The 12026-nt window shown below is 38.4% G+C and overlaps 2 protein-coding genes across 6 annotated transcripts in view; one reads left to right on the top strand and one right to left on the bottom strand.

The window, feature by feature from the left end:
- The window catches only part of LOC138847567 (uncharacterized), a 673630-nt gene that overhangs the window by 449468 nt on the left and 212136 nt on the right, over positions 1-12026 (bottom strand). The gene's annotated exons all lie outside the window — the stretch shown is intronic.
- GABRA3 (gamma-aminobutyric acid type A receptor subunit alpha3) overlaps positions 1-12026 on the top strand; it is a 327562-nt gene that overhangs the window by 252893 nt on the left and 62643 nt on the right. For all 5 annotated transcript variants that reach the window (XR_011385360.2, XM_051833857.3, XM_017350870.4 and 2 more), the window contains exons 8-9: positions 2017-2169; positions 9593-9804. Coding sequence is in view for 4 of the 5 variants with exons in the window: in XM_051833857.3 (XP_051689817.1) it covers positions 2017-2169; positions 9593-9804 (365 nt within the window). In the remaining variant the exon portion in view is untranslated. The remainder of the gene's footprint in view (positions 1-2016; positions 2170-9592; positions 9805-12026) is intronic.

The following is a 12026-nucleotide window of genomic DNA, read 5'->3' as shown; positions in this document are numbered from 1 at the left end:
CACACATACACAGACACACACACAATATGGATTAAGTATTGAGCATGGGATGACAAGATGGTGCTTCCTAGGCTTATAACACAAGGGAGTGGGAAGGGTAGGAATGTGTGACGTTTCCTCGTTCAGGAGTGACAAATAAAAAGCTCTGATAAGAGAGAGATTATAATGGTCAGACGGCATGGATCTTTGGGGGATTATTTTGAAGTTTTTGGATTTTACCCTTTGAGAGATGGTAAACCATTGGATGGTCTCAAGTAGAAACAGGATCTGACTTATGTTTTAATAGGGTTATTTTTTGCATTGTGCTAATCCATTGAAGGGGGAGAAAGGACAGAAGAAAGAAGACCAGTTAGAAACTTAATGAGAAGTGACAGTGGCTTAGACCAGAGTGGCAGCAGTGGAGGTTGTGAGGAGTGGTCAATTTACGGGTATATTTTAAGGAAAGAACTGGAAGAGATTGCTGATGGATTGATTATGTGTGCATATGTCTCTGTGAGAGAGAGAACTCAATGATGATGGTGATGATATTGAGAATTTTGAAGATCGGATTTTGGCCTAGGTACCTGAGAGCTAGCTACTATTTACTGAAAAACAAAGGTCTGTTGGAGGAGCCAATTTTGAAAGGGATGAGGGATGACAAAATAAAAGCCAAGATTTGGACATCTTAGGTCAAGATGCCATTTAGATCCCAAAGCGGTAATGGCTAGCAGGTAAATATATAAATTTAGAGTTGAATAGAAAATGTAGGGTTCCTGCTACAAAGTTCCAAAAACTGAGCAACTTAAAATAAGAAAAATTGATTCTTTCTCAGTTCTGAAGGCTAAAAATCTAAAATCAAGCCATCTACAGGGCTTTTTTTTTTTAAGAAGCTTTGAGAAGAAATCTGTCCCATGTTCTTCCTAGCTCATAATGGTTGCCAGCAATCCTTGGCTCTCCTTGATTTGTGGATACAGCATGCCAATCTCTGTCTCTGACTTTAATGGTTTTCTCCCTGTTTATGTCTTCTTAGAAGAATTAAGAACCCAGCCTAAACCAGTATGACTGTATCTTAAATAATTATATCTGCAACAACCCTATTTTTAAATAAGTTCACATTCTGAGATACTAGGGGTTAGAAACTTACCCCCTCTTTTTAGGAGACACAATTCAATGCAAAATAGATAGGAAATCCAGGCAGAAGGTGTGCTCTAGGGAGTTATCAGCAAGGGAGACAGGAGAAGAGCGGTTAGGTAGGAGAGAAAGCAGACGAGCACCTTGGCTTGGAAGTGCCATGCAGAGATTGATTCCAGGAGGATGAAGGGCTTACCTGTGTTAAATATTGCCGACAAACCCAGTAAAACTGAGAACCGACTATTGGATTGAACAACATGGGGTAACAATTTCTACCTATTTGTTAGTTTGAAAAGAATATTGGAAGAACATAAATTTAATATTCCAAGAACATTCAGAAAATTATTTGACACAATCAAAGCTCAATAATGTTCATTTTTACTTTTGGAGCGGGGTAGCCCACATTCTGCTGTGTGAGCTCTTTGTGCAAGCCTATTAGAACAGCAGAGCATAGTAGTTAAAAAGAATAAACTGCTGAGCTAACCAATCTGGACTTAAATTAGAGTGCCACTACTTATTAGCTGTGTAACCTTGTGTAAGTTATTTAATCTCTCTCTCAGTTTCTTGACCTGCAAAATGAAGGTAACAATAGTTCCTACCTCATACAGCTGCTGTAAGAGATTGCTACTTCTTAATATTACTTAAATGAGAATATTAATATTTGAATGAAATTGTGTCATAATTGCTTTGAAAACCTTACGTTGGTAGATTGTTAGCATATTTTCCCCACACATGAAATGCACTATTTTGTGATTATTAAAGAGATGTAGTTATGTAGACTTGAGAGGTGCTGGGATGTCTTGTCTTGAATGTGAGATGTAGGAGCTTTGTGAACTGAGCTGGGGCCCAACTTGATCTAAGAATGTTTCTGTGGATGCCTACCGCCTAATTTTACTCTCTTCCTAGGAGAATATGTTGTCATGACAACTCACTTCCATCTCAAGCGAAAAATTGGCTACTTTGTGATCCAGACCTACTTGCCATGTATCATGACTGTCATTCTGTCACAGGTGTCTTTCTGGCTCAACAGAGAGTCTGTTCCTGCCCGCACAGTCTTTGGTGAGTGTTGTTTTATAGAGAATGGGGGAGATATCTGCAATCTTGGGTAGTCAGAGTATAGGTGGGAAAGACGGAAGAACCTTTTCTGAAGATAATTGATGCAATGCCTGAGCCTAACAGTATTAATCAAGTCATCAGATAATGGGGTTTCAGGCTACTGGATTCTTAACAAAGAAGTGGGAAAATGAAGAATATTGCAGTAGTGAGATTACTGAAATGATTCTTGATGCAGTTGGGGTTGCCTCAGGAGCTGGAAAGGAATTGAAACTTCAGTTAAAAGGAGAGGAATTTAGTGCACAAACTGCAGAAGGTGAAGGGTGGGAAACTAAGGTGACAACAGATAAATGAATTTGTGGCTTTTTAAAGACTTTTTTTTTTGTTTGAGCACTGAACCTTGCTACTTCTCTTCCAACATTTTTGAAATTTAGAATTATTTTATATTCAGTAAAGATGGCCCAAAGTTTGAAGGGATTTTCTATACTACCTATAATCAGAGGAATTTTCTTTAGTGTGAATGTACTGATATCTAGGAAGTTATTTACATTTCATTAACACCTTTTTCCTCATAGAAAAAGTATAGAAAATATTTTGTTTTACCCACTGTAATATTTTTCCCCAGAAACTATTTATTTAAGGAATACAAACTCTATGCAATTCATAAATATAATTTTAGGAACATAGTGATTTTTCCCACTGTACCTGCCCTCCCATTCACACTCCTACCCTTTTTCCTCCTCCCTCTGGTATTCCCATTCGTATTTTTTACTAAAATCTATTTTCAATTAACTTTATACACATAAGGTTAACTGTATACCAAGTAAAGAGTTCAACAAATAATATGAAAAAAACTGTTCCTCAACAGTCGAGACAAGAGCTGTTCATAGTCATTGCATCTCAAAGTGTCAATTTCACTTCCATACATTACCTTCTGTAATATTTTAGGAGATATATATATATATATATATATTCATTAATTATTTTAGGCTACTGAACTCCACAAGGGTAGGGAATTTTTTTTTCTGCCAAGGGCCATTTCGATAATTATAATATCATTCATGGGCCACAGAAAATCATCACCTTAAAAATTAACCCGCCATAGACTTATTGAATTTCAAGTCTTGCCTCTGGTTGCCTTGGCAGGGCCAGACCAAATGATTTTATGGGCCTTATATGGCCTCCAGGCCAGCTATTCCCTACCCCTGCTCCATAGTAATGATGGCTGTGAGGCACAAACACGGTTTCAGAAAGAAGCAGCATTTAGGTGAGATATAAGAAGAGACAGCAGTGGAGAAAAGGGGTGACCTATCAAGTGGGAAAAAGGAAAACAATCAGAAGGAGTCAAGAGAGGAGAGTACTTCAAGAAGCAGGGAATGGTCATCTGGGGTGAATTCTGCGAGTTTATGTGATATGCACACAGTAACTGTTGAGTATGATGACAGGCTTTGTGGTTAGTGACCTAGTCTTGAATAGTTCGAGTAAAGTAGAAAGAGAAGAAGGTATTTGGGAATGTGTCTAAGGTACCCATTTTGAGAAATGTAACAAAGTATACACCTTGAAATCTACACAAAATTTTAGACAATCTACATAAAGCATTCTTTTAAATTAATACCTGAGCACATAAGAAATAAGGGAAATAATCAGGGGTCCATAGAGGAGAAGGAACTTAAAACTGAAGTGTAGGGGCCAGCGCTGTGGTGTAGCAAATTAAGCTCCTGTCTGCAATGCCAGCATCCAGTATGGGTGCTGATTTGAGTCCCAGCTGCTCCACTTCTGATCCAGCTCTGTGCTTATGGCCTGAGAAAGCAAAGGAAAACTGCCCAAGTGTTTGGACCTCTGAACCCACATGGAAGACCTGGAAGATGCTCCTGGCTCCTGGCTTTGGTTCGGACCAGCTCCGGCCATTGTGGCCATTTGGGGAGTGAACCAGCAGATGGAAGACCTCTCCCTGTCTCTCCCTCTTTCTGTCTATAACACTGGCACTCAAATAAATATATAAATCTTTTAAAAAGTAATTTCATCTGACTTAAATTTTTAAAAAAATTTAAACAAAAAAACTGGAGTGTAAATCACAAGAACAGATATTGTTGTAGCAGGAGAACGAGTGGGTGGATGACTGGTCTTGGGAAGCAAGAGTTTGAGTTTTAAGGTTACACAAGAAGAGCACTGAGCCTGAGACAACTAGAATTAAGACTGAGAGGCTGAATAATGGCTCCCAAAGATATCCATGTTGTAGTCCCTGTAACTTGTGAACACATGTCTTTATGGCAAAAATAATTTTTGCAGATGTGATTAAATTAAAGAATGTAAGATGAGGGGGATTATTTTGGATTATTGGATGCACACTAAATACTATCAAAAGTGTTCTTCTAAGAGTGAAATATGGCACCAGTGCTGTGGTGTAGCAGATAAAGCCGCAGTCTACAGTGCCAGCATCCCATATGGGTGCCAGTTTGAGTCCCAGCTACTCCGCTCCAAATCCAGCTCTCTGCTATGGTGTGGGAAAGCAGTAGAAGATGGCCCAAGTCCTTGGGTCCCTGCACCCACATGGGAGACCTGGAAGAAGCTCCTGGCTCCTGGCTTTGGATCAGCACAGCTCTGGCCATTGTGGCCATCTGGGGAGTGAACCAATGGATGGAAGACTTTGCTTTCTATGCCTCTCCTTCTCTCTCTGTGTAACTCCGATTTTCAAATAAATAAATAAATAAATCTTTTAAGAAAAGAATGAGATAGAGTGATATTTGACTACAGGGAAGAAAGCAGTGTGCTGATGGCAACAGGAGAGACTGAAAGATGGTCAGCTGTTGCTTTGAAAGAAGGAGGATGGGGACTATGAGCCAAGAAGTCCAAGTGGATTTTGTCTGTAAAGCCTGCATAGTGAGTGCAACCCTGCTGGTACTTTGACCTTAACCCAGTGAAACTGATTTTAGATTTCTGGCATCAATACTAGTAAGAATATATTTGTGTAGTTCTAAGCTATTACATTTTTGGAAATTTCTTACATAAACCATAGGAAATTAATACAAGGACCCTTCCCATAAATCCAATACCACCAAACAGTTATATATGATTTCAATGCAAGAGAGCATTAGAAAAATACACTTATCAGTGTAGGGAGATAATACAGAAGCATGATTATTTGGGTCTGAGTTCTGTGTGAAATATGGGATTCCTTGGGAATACATTTTTAATTCAAACTTGACCTTACACTAATTTAGACTTCATATTTACACTGACTGCATCAATGTGAGAACTTCCAAGTTGAAATGTTAATAATTCCTTATTTCATTTTGATTTCTCATTAAGATTTCATTTTCATGAGAGATATTTTCTGCCCTGTCCTGTATGGACTTCTGTAGTTCATGTATTTGTTTTTGATAACTTCTAAATGTTCTTATGATAAATTTTTTGAAATCCGTATCTTGCATTTCTTTTATCTCATCATCTTCATAATCTTGTATTGGAGTGTCATGTTCATTTGGGAGTGTCATAATGTCTTCCTTGTTCTTGTTTCCTAGGTTTCTGTGTTTGTTGTTTGGCATGGTGGAGATATTCTTTGGTTTCTTCTTCTTTTTTTTTTTTTCCTTGCTGTAGTGGCTTTTCTCGTTATACTATGACTCTAGATTAAGTGGACTCTCTGCTTTTGATGAATCTCTAGAGTCTTATGGTGCGTGTGGCCAGAGAGCTCTTTGGTTCTTCACAGTTAAGGGTGTGCCAAAGGTGACACCCAGGTTTGGCGTGGTAAATCAATCTCTCTCTCTCTTTCTCTCTCTCTTTATTTAGAAGGGAAGTAATTCCACTCAGCTGAGCTCTTCTCCTCGATGGCAATCAGTGCTGAGCACTAGCCCCAGTGGGTATAATATTCGTCTGCTCTGTCCCAGGGACCACACAAAGATCTGTGCAGTCCTCAGTGTAAGCTCAGATTCCCCTGCAATGTCTCTCACCGGGTTGCCTAGGACATCTTTCTAGAAGAATCTTTAAAGAGAAGCAGTGGGTGACAGACTTGTTCTTTTTTAAAATGCTAAGAATCTCTTCATCCATCCATGCAGTGTGCTGAATGCTTAAGGGTCCTCCTACCAGCTCTGACGAGCTAAGAGCTCTTCAGAAGATGGCAGTTCTAATTAAGCCCTACAGGCTAGAACTCTAAAAATCGCTATTGTGATATGGCACAGGAACACTTAGATTGCAGTAAAGTTCTCTCCATCTAAGCACTAGTACACTGCTACAAATGTGCCAAGGTGGACAATAGCATTGGCTGATAATGTATTAGTCATCCCTTGCTCAATGCATTAGTTATCGTTTTTTCCCCCTATGACAAATACATGACAGGAGAATATGTATACCTTATAAAGGGAGAAGGTTTATTTCAGTTAATGGTTTTAAAGATTCACAGTCACAGACCAAGTGGTGTCTGAGGAGAGTGGTGGATAGTAGAATACACAGACAAGGATCATGTGGCCAGCTAGAAGCAGAGAGACTACGAGCATTCTCTCTCCTTAAAAGGCACCATGATTCATAGGGGCTCCACCTCAGCAACATAGTTAATTTTTTTTAAGATTTTATTTATTTTATTTGAAAGGTAGAGTTACAGACAGTAACATAGTCAAATTTAAACTCTTCCCAAAGATCCACCTTTCAGACAGAATAATTGGCTCAAACCTTCAACCTTGTAAGTATCACTAATCCATGATTTTGTGACTTAAACATCTGCATCAGATAGGGAGCCAAATTCTGTTCCATTTGTAACACTTAATATGATCTGAGGGCTACTGATCTTTGGGTCTATTCTCAGAGTTTACAGATTCAGATAGTTTGTTAAAAGGCACAAATTATGTGGCAGATTCCTGACATGGCTAAAAATGTGTTAGTGCTAATCAGCTTTGGTGACTCCCTGCCTAGTATGTGCAAATATGATCCTTTCAGTCCTCTCTGCTAAAAGTATACTGAATCTTCTTCAGTACCAGTTTTCACTTAGATAGCAAATGAATAAGTAAACTTACTCAAGGTAGAAAAATAGGTTGGAATGCCCAAGAGGCTATAGCACACAGAGCTAACTCTAGGTAGAGATAAATAGAAGCCATGCCTTTTCTCTCTTTTTTTAATATATAGCATACTTCACCCTATTAGAATTTCATTCCATGGCCTACTTGGCCCAAACTCATGAGGCTTACATTCCATCTTCCTTTGTATGCCAAAGAGTTCTGATCATTTCTCCTTCTTCAATTCTCATTGGGCTTGAGTACAGAAACTGCCTTATAATCCTGGGGGAGCAAGATGATAGGAAATATTCAGACACGAAGAGAAAGAAGGCAGACAGACTGAGGAAATTTCTCAAGATACAATGGTATATCAAAAAGTTAATTGAAAATAAAAATAAAAGATAAGTTAATTTTGGTGCAAAATCTTTAAAAACATGCATAGTTTTATTTTTCCATAGTACTTATTTTCCACAAATTTTTGAAGACTCTTCATATAAACCAGGGAAGTAGCAGCACTCGGGATTTCTAATTTCTAGCATAGTACCCAAACTACAATACTATTGCTAGTAATTGTAAAACTAGTATTATTGTTAACAATCTTATGATTATACTACTATAATTAAGACAATACTATTGATAACAGTAAAATTAATAGCAATGTTAATTATAGAAGATGATTTTGTAGAGTTATGTTGTGTCAGATGCTATGCTATAAACTTTATAAATATCTCAGTCAATTCCTCAACAAATTTGTGTATCACCTGGTATTATCAAGCTTACCTCACACATGATAAAGCTGAGGCTTCATGGAGTAAAACACCTTTTTCGAGGTCATATTACTAGCAAATAAGATTGCCTGGGTTTCAGTCTTGTTCAGTCTGACTCTGAAGCTTATACTGTTTACTATGACAGTATATTGCTCATTAGCATATCTAACATATGAGAAGATCAGGAAATAATTTAAATGGAATTTACAAGTGAATAAAAGGACAGTCTTCAATTTAAGTTTAATACCACTGCCTCCAAGAAAAGGAACCAATTGAAAGTTCTGGTTTGTCAGAAACTCAGAAGAAATAGATTTTGGAATAGCTTTGGTTGTCCATGAAGCTCAACAGGGACATTCTGCCATAGTTAAAACAACAATCTAAGAGAAATATAAGAAGAATGTGCAGAATTAAGGAAGTCGAACCCTACTGAAGTCACACATCGATGTCCTGATTGTGGACCCAGTTCTGGCTTGTCCAGAAGAGAACTACCAAAATGAAAGAGAAGGTGAACAAAAGAAGGAGTTCATGAGAACATGAATCTCTGTGTTCATCCTGGTGATAAGCAAATTCACAAGGAAACATAGTGGCTTTGTCCTGGAGAGAAGGGAGCAGGATTTTCCTACCTGTGAGGCCACAGGAGCTCTGTGATGAGTTGGTGGGTCTCGTGGTTAAAAGAAGGTGGGTTTCAGTTCATGTGGTAAATTTTTCTGTTTAAAATCTCTTACAGGGCAGGCATTCAGTGCAGGAGTTAAGTTGCTACTTGGGACACCCACAATCCATATCAGAGTGCCTTGCTTCAAGTTTTGGCTCTACTCCCAATCCCGTGTTCCAGCTAAGGTGTACTCTAAGAGGCAACAGGAGACAGATAAAGTGATTGGGTCACCACTGCTTATGTGGAAAGCTTGGACTAAACTGGTTATTGGCTTTAGCCTGACCCAATCCCAGCTGTTGTGGGCATTTGGGGAGTAAACCACCAGATGAGAAATATCTGCCTGTGTTTCTCTGCCTTTCAAAGAAATAAAAATAAATGATTTTTTTTTCAGAAAAAAACTCTTACAATGAAATGGAATAACAACTCTTCATGGAAATATTTAAGGAGAGACTAGAGGACAGTTGTTAGAAGTACTGCACACAGATGATGATTCCTATGCCAATTGGGATGCAGTGGTCGTGAATCAGACCCATCTAGCTTTTTTTTTTTTTTTGGACAGGCAGAGTTAGTGAAAGAGAGAGAGAGACAGAGAGAAAGGTCTTCCTTTATCTGTTGGTTCACCCCCTAAGTGGCTGCCACGACCGGCGCGCTGCACCAATCTGAAGCCAGGAACCAGGTACTTATCCTGGTCTCCCATGCGGGTGCAGGGCCCAAGGACTTGGGCCATCCTCCACTGCACTCCCGGGCTACAACAGAGAGCTGGACTGGAAGAGGAGCAACCGGGACAGAATCCCTCACCCTAACTAGGACTAGAACCCGGTGTGCTGGCGCCGCAGGCAGAGGATTAGCCTAGTGAGCCGTGGCACCGGCCCCCATCTAGCTTTAATATTCTTTTTTTTTTTTTAACTTTAAAGGGGCTATTGTCAGTGGGAGAAAACTCCTCCTTTTGAATAATAAGTTGGTGATCTCAACAACTATGCTCTTAAAATCTTCCAGTTGCAACTGGTTCTCATCTTCTCTCTCCCCAGGTGTTACCACTGTTCTCACCATGACCACCTTGAGTATCAGTGCCAGAAACTCCTTACCTAAAGTGGCATATGCGACGGCCATGGACTGGTTCATAGCCGTCTGTTATGCCTTTGTGTTTTCTGCGCTGATTGAATTTGCTACTGTTAACTACTTCACCAAACGGAGTTGGGCTTGGGAAGGCAAGAAGGTGCCTGAGGCCCTGGAGATGAAGGTAAGCTATAGTAAAGGAGAGGCTAGGAAGTACCCCCTGAGAGAAATGTATTGGGACCAGGAGTGAGTAGCCTGTAGCCTGCAGGAACTGGGCAGGGCTATGTGCTATTCACTGGGGTCATCAATCCAATTCTCAACTGGAGTGCTTCTTGGCAACCAGGAGTGTCAGTGGGACCAAAGCAAAGAGGGCAGATATCATGGAGGGTTTATGTCTTGTGGTGTGCAATCAAACTTAGGTGTGATGCCACTAGATTCAAGTGGGGCTCATTGGTATTCATAAAGTCACCCAGAGGCTTGGACTCTAACTTTTAAAAAAATAATCCTTTTATCCATTTTTCATTAATTGCTTATTTACCTTAAAGCTATATTCTAGAATGTTCTTTAGGAAGAAATCATGGGGACCTTAATTACTACCATCCTGCATATGTAGAATTATCTGTCCCTTTCATTTACACTTGAATTATAGTTGAGCAATTGTGCAATTCATGCACCATATTTTCTTTCTCTGATAACTCTGTAAACATATATTACCATACTCAATTCTGGCACTGAATATTGTTAACCAGAAATCTTAAGCCAGCCTCAGTAGTTCTCACATCACAGGGTACTTGATTTTATGTTTTAGAAGCCCTTATGAATACATCTTTATTTTGTAATTTCTAGTTATAAGAATATATCTTGGTCAATCTCTCTGATTTTTTCCTAGACTACTAAATATCCCTTTAAATCTTTAGATTTGTGACTCTATGTTTTAGAAAAGGCTTTCTGAAAACATAAACCTGTTCTATTCTTTTCCTAGAGTCACAGATTATACATATGCTAGACATTTTTGTCTTCAATAGTTATAATTTCTTCTCTAAAAATTTAGCTCTATTTTCCATTTCATTTTAGCTGGTTTTTTTTTTTTCAATATGGTCTTGCGTGTCCTGACCATTTCAACAGTGTCAGTTACCTTCATTTATTTTTCTTCACTTGTTTTTTGTAATTGGTTCTGACATATTTTCTCTTATGTTCCAAGTTTCTTTTGTGTGTTCTTCACCAATTATTTCCTCCTTTCTGCAAGATGTTTTGTATAAGTACCATTATAGCCTGTATTCAGTTATTACTTTAAGTTATTTTCAAGCATTTATTTACTAGCTCTGTTATATGTGGAAGTATCATTTGTGGAGTGATTGAACAACTGAGCAGGATAGTAATGAGTGGTTGCAAGTGATTAATAAAGAATAGGTAGATTGAATATCATTTGCTGTCTAAATAAACTCTTATGAATACTTCTCCCTGTAATTGTGATTCTACTTCTAACTAGCAAAAATTTCCCCTTGCTCCTAGGAAACTCCTGTTTGCATAGTGTGGAGTAGTAGTGGGGTGTATATGTGTCTTTTGCTCTCCCAGTCTCTACCTCCTCTATCACTATGTGGTGATTAGAGTTCCAGGATGTTCTCCCCACAAGCATGAAAACTGATTTTATTTTAAAACAAACAAGGATCATTTGTTTCTTCTTTCAGGTTATATCACCCATTTTTCTGGGACTCTGTCTGTAGCATTCTCAGTGTTTTCTTTACCTTGCTCCAATTTTCAATGTATTTGAGTACCCTTACTTTTTGGTTTCAAGGTTATAAATACTTCCAAGTTTCATCAAACGCAGAGTTTTGATTTCTAGATCTCATTTGCCTAATTGTTTTTGGTTAGCTTCAGGGAAGATCTGGGAGCAAAGACATCCTTAATCTGAAATAGTAAATGGAAAAGACCATAGAATACATTATGAAAAGGTATGTTTCAAGAGCAATTAACAGCAATCACTGATATAAGCCTGAGTTCACAAATAAGAAATTATGTCAAACTGACCTCCTGAGATTTCATGAAAAGTTTACCAGGCTGGTGGGCCAGGAAATGTCATAGATATTATCAAGGCATTCATGTAGCTTTCTTTTAAAATTATGTGTCCATGAAGAAAAGAAACAGCTAAAAAAAAAAAAAAACAAGTAGGCTGATATCTTTGAAGTCAAATAGAATTGTCTGATGGAACCTCATCTTCAATGGAGGTCCCTGGAAATAATACCCAGGACTTAGTCTTTTAGTTGGAGGAGGAATAATTTCTGAATTGGGAATCAAAAAGTATTTCTAAACTTTGAAAGGATAGGCTGAGCTTAGAAGTTTAACATCTACAAAATAAAATTCTTACACATAGGTACAAAATTAGTTCTTGAATGGAAAGCTTAAAAA

Source organism: Oryctolagus cuniculus, chromosome X, assembly GCF_051225735.1.
Source record: "Oryctolagus cuniculus isolate XC-2025 breed Fujian yellow rabbit chromosome X, ASM5122573v1, whole genome shotgun sequence".
Classification (NCBI taxonomy): domain Eukaryota; kingdom Metazoa; phylum Chordata; class Mammalia; order Lagomorpha; family Leporidae; genus Oryctolagus; species Oryctolagus cuniculus.
The sequence above is the reverse complement of the archived record's forward strand: the minus strand, read 5'-3'. Positions and strand labels throughout refer to the sequence as shown.